The 4,815-nt window shown below is 38.8% G+C and overlaps 1 protein-coding gene across 2 annotated transcripts in view; it reads left to right on the top strand.

The window, feature by feature from the left end:
• The first annotated feature begins 69 nt into the window (after positions 1 to 69).
• The window catches only part of LOC101852909, an 8,348-nt gene continuing 3,602 nt past the window's right edge, over positions 70 to 4,815 (top strand). The window contains exons 1-2 of one of the 2 annotated variants that reach the window (XM_005093766.3): positions 70 to 691; positions 4,267 to 4,395. In XM_005093766.3, the coding sequence (XP_005093823.1) occupies positions 599 to 691; positions 4,267 to 4,395 (222 nt within the window). In that variant the 5' untranslated portion in view covers positions 70 to 598. Of the gene's footprint in view, positions 788 to 4,266; positions 4,396 to 4,815 lie in introns of both variants that reach the window. The other variant, XM_005093765.3, reaches the window with a different exon arrangement.

Genomic DNA, 4,815 nt, shown 5'->3' with positions numbered 1-4,815 from the left:
ACGGAAGGAAGGGGGATGGTGGACGGAGGTAAGGGATGAAGGGAGCAAGGGAGACAGAGCCAGAGGCGAGAGAAAGGCCACAGACCCACCAAGACGCCGACAGATAAGGGGGCCCTAGCTGTTCGGAACAGCACTGCTTGCCCTGACGAAGACCCGACCACTTGGGGAGATAGGAGGCTGAACAAATAGCTCACTGCTCTCATCTCACAACCTGCTTTGATGTCTCGACCAGGTTGGAATTGAACAATAGAGTAATTGCCAAAAAAAATTAAAGAATCATCCCAGAAAAAAAGATTTGCAAACTCGTGGGCTCGAAAGATATTTGGATATATTTCAGAAACAGAAAATACAAAACAGAACAGATTTTACAAAAATAATAAAACTTGTGTTTAAAGAAAAGATGAGAACTAGCTCTCCTGGCTAGACATTGTTTTGACTGCGGAAGTTTGTCCTACTATATAGATACGACCGGAGCGCTCCCATCCTGAGAATCTGCGAGTGAACTGCATCGAAAAAGTGACAAGATTTTAAACTTCATACTTGTGGTCGCTTCCTAGTACTTCTCAAAAACATCTAAAGTTCTAGTGTTCATAAAGAGATGATCAAGATGTCTCGCGCTCACAACAGCCTCCTGCCTCCTGTGAAAGTGTTGTGTCACGTCTGCAAGATCGCTCTTCTCTGCCTACTTGTGGTCAGTATTCTTTTCTCTGAAGTCGCATGTGGCACTGGCGAAAATAAAAAATCTTCAGCACAGCCGCGGAGGGACAGACGAAGTGTTGGCCAGCAGGTACTATAGTGTGTTGTTCATATTTCTTTTTCAGTGTCCGTTTCGGGACGACCAAGCTGTGAGTAAGTACCGGAAAGACTGCGTCAGTTCGTATAGGTTAGTCTTAAAACAAATCCGAACAAAACCATCACCACACGTACACCGTAAGTCATTGCTGGGAAGGAAAGAGAAGGTCTTGACGAACATTTGTAAATAGATTTGTTTATATCTGACTTCGAATCTAAATTCATTGTTACGTTTGCAATCTGAAAAGAGTTTGGGGATCATTTACTTCTATAGCAGAAACGCTGATTCTTCTGAAACAGACTGTTGAAAAATATATTTTGTTTTGTAAAACAAGTAAAAGAAAAAGGAAGGTTGTGGGGTGATGGTAGCCCGGTGTTCTTGGGCGTTGGTTCAGCTTGGAATAATGAACGTTTCCAAATTCACAAACTTAAGCTTGATATAACTTTTAAGGAAAGCGCAATGGGAACTTCTAATTTGATGAGTCGCAGTGAAACAACTTCCATGTCCGCATATAATTCAGCATACGCAACCGGCAGAAGGTAAAATGAAAATGTCAATTACTGATTCATTTTCTTCGCATTCAGCTCGTCCCAACAGATCTAGCCTAGACAAGGAAACTAAACCCGCCAGATTATGAGAGGAATATTATGGCGTGCAGTTTGGTGAGGTCTGTCTCCCTTTCCGATTATACTTAAGCCGGTTTTAGATTTACGAATTATGCTCAAGGAGGGGGCTGCTGAAAATATATTGCCGCTTAAGTTTTTTTAACCAACTGTGCATCATGGGAGATAATTTCGGTTGCTATATTGATTACTCAGTGTTTCTCATGTTACAAATGATGACTTTTTGCCTTCTTTTTTTTACTTTCTTATGTGTTGATACTTTTATACTTTCAAAACTTCAAAGATGGTAAACTGCAAAATAGTTCACTATGTACAACGTGCCCTTTACAATCCACTCGAAATTTTGTAGTTTTTTAAATCGGTTCTTATAACAGCCTCTTGCTTGTTTCCCAAATAGTTTCTACAACAAAAGCTTTGGCACTACTCTTTACGAGATTCATCACTCCATAACCCGCCCCCTCCCCCATGTAAGCTTACCAAATGCACAGTGATTCTCAGCAATCCTTTTGAGGACATTTGATTGTATGATTTATCTAATCTAAAACCGTGAACACCCTTGTAGTGTATGATCTACGTTACCATGAAAATTCAGCAATAATCTCGTTGAAACTTTTGAGGGATCTTCGGGTTTCAATTCCAAGTCTGCTAGGTCTGAGAGACGGAGAACTTTGGAAACGCTTAAAAGCAAGCCAATTTCAAGAGCTTGCCATTCGGTATTCGAACAGTGGTCGTCTACATCACAGCCCAACATGCCGCTGATTTGGGCTAACGGTGCATCCATTGGTACATCAATAAATACAGAAGCGATTAAAGAAAGACTTTTTTTAAAAAGAATAAAACTAAACATATAGCTGAAGCCCGCCGAATAAATTATATAAATTGCGTCGAAGGGTCGAAAGAAAACCTTCATAAAAAAGGAATATGGCATTTCGTATATTTTCGTAGATTTATTAGATATTGTATTTTTATAAGTATAATAATAGTGGACTTCTTTTCCGCACTACGCACTCCTACGCCGGATCAGCCAATGAACTCTCAGAAGTCACACCCGTATGACGTCGAAAAGCGCACTTTCAGCCTCCTTGCTGGTTTCCTTTCGCGTGCCGCGGAACTTTACTTTGAGTCTTAAAAGTGACATTTATGTCATATTATTAAAAATGGTCAACTAGTTCTTGTTGTTGCCACACTTTTACTGTTCATTTCCTTGCTTGGTGTTATGCTTTTTTTAAGTTTGTGGTAGACAATAATAATAATAGTAATAATAATAATAGTAATAATAATAAATAATAATAATAACAATAATAATAAACATAATAATCATAACAATCATAATCATAATAATAATCATAATCATAATCATCGTAATCATAATCGTAATCTTTACTATCATAGTAATAATATTAATTGCATCTATATTGCGCATATCCACGCTCTACAGCATGCTCATTCGGCTTTACAACTATTATTACTCCATCAGAACTTTGAACACCTACAAACATTTTCGGCTTTCTGAGAAGCATGCAGTGCCAGCTGCAGATTGCACGCGCTCAGACACTAACAAACTGGCAAGATCTTTCGCTATCTATAGCTGGGTACCTATTCCCATCTGGGTGAAGAAAGGAAAATGCGTGTTAAGTGCCTTTCCCAGGCGGATTTGAACACATGGTTTCGAGCCTGAGAGCTTAACCGCTAGGCCAGTAATGTAAACAAGACTTTTGTCAATAACTATGTATTAGCAACAGTTGTTTCATATCGTGGGTTCACTGTTCGGATGAGCCGAGCCCAGAATTTAGATTTTTTAAAATCGTTGCACGTGCTCAAGAAATATTTTGTCAAAATTCAAATTCTAAAAGTTGAAAAATAAAAATGATACCTTATGCAGTTAGAATTATTAAAAGGATGAAACAGTTAAAAAAAATTCTCATCCGGAATAAAAACCCCAAACTTTCTGGACTTAGTGCACATTCGGAACATCTATCTATCTATCTATCTATCTATCTATCTATCTATCTATCTATCTATCTATCTATCTATCTATCTATCTATCTATCTGTCTGTCTGTCTGTCTGCCTGCCTGCTTGCTTGCCTGCCTGCCTGCTTGCCTGTCTGTCTGTCTGTCTGTCTGTCTGTCTGTCTGTCTGTCTGTCTGTCTGTCTGTCTGTCTGTCTGTCTGTAAGGACCAAAAACAACATACTATTGAAGCTGGTAGTTCGGCCTTAGTAAGGACGGTCTCTGAAATAATTTATAATCTGAAATATTTTTGTAATGGAGTGAATCAATCCCATTTCCGATCGTATTAGTGGAAAGCTCTAAAACGTGTCGAATTTGTCAAGTTTGGAGTTATGAACAAATACCATCATTCATTATATAGTCGGCATGTCTCTTCGCACATTTGCACCAAAATGGCCGCATGTTCAACGGGATCAAACAGCTTTGTCTTGAAATTTAGCACTGGATGCCCATATCTGAACTTGAATATGAAGTATATTGCATTTTAATTGAATGTTTCAATGCAACTATTTCCAGATGCCACAGATTAAAGTTCAAAAATATTTTAAATCTGTCTCGCTGCAGTTTCAATTATGAATCATTATTTACCAGATGCCAGTCATCTGAGCTTTAAAGTGTTTTTGATGCTGATGGTCTCATTTTGAAACATTTTTGACCTTTTTGGCTGGCGTATCAGTATTAATCATCTACTTCATAGATTCTATCTAAGTCTTAAAATGTTCTCGGTATTTACCCAATTGCATCTGATATAAAACCATATTTCCTAGAAGCCTAAGATCTACTTTAAAGTGTTCTTAATCTTTCTCGCTACAGTATCTGTTCCTACTGTCTATTTCGCAGATACCTGACCGGAGCTTGAACGACATCATTGACCAGTACGAGTCAGACAATGGGGACGTTGACCTTCTGCAGTACACGCCCACCACCCCGCGGCCCCAGGACGTCAACTGCTTCGTTGAGGTGCCCGCGGTAAGTACGCGGACGCTGCTGTAGCCATTATACTAATCTTGCTAAGTGTGGATTTTGTTAAATAACTTTCTTCTTCAAGTGCTACGTCTGAAAAGACATTAGCGATCCCAGTTTGCCGCACATTTCTCTGTGCATACGGAGAAAAAAAAATCATCATCCGTATTTTTTATCCATCGCTTCAAATTCTATGAGTAAGTTCTTCTTGGTTTACCTTCTGCCTCCCATGCCTTCTGTGTTCCCATGGAGAGCAAGATGCTCCAAGTTGTTAGGTAAATTCATGTTTCCTAGAAACTGAAATTTATTAGATATTAACCTATATTGTTTTCTTACTGCTTAAACTCATGGAGATTTCATGTGAAAAAGAGATGTTTTTTTAAAATAGTAGAGGGTTTTACAGCGCTCGCAACTGCATAAGTCATA

The sequence above is a fragment of the Aplysia californica genome, unplaced genomic scaffold (genome assembly GCF_000002075.1).
Source record: "Aplysia californica isolate F4 #8 unplaced genomic scaffold, AplCal3.0 scaffold00069, whole genome shotgun sequence".
Classification (NCBI taxonomy): domain Eukaryota; kingdom Metazoa; phylum Mollusca; class Gastropoda; order Aplysiida; family Aplysiidae; genus Aplysia; species Aplysia californica.
The sequence above is the reverse complement of the archived record's forward strand: the minus strand, read 5'-3'. Positions and strand labels throughout refer to the sequence as shown.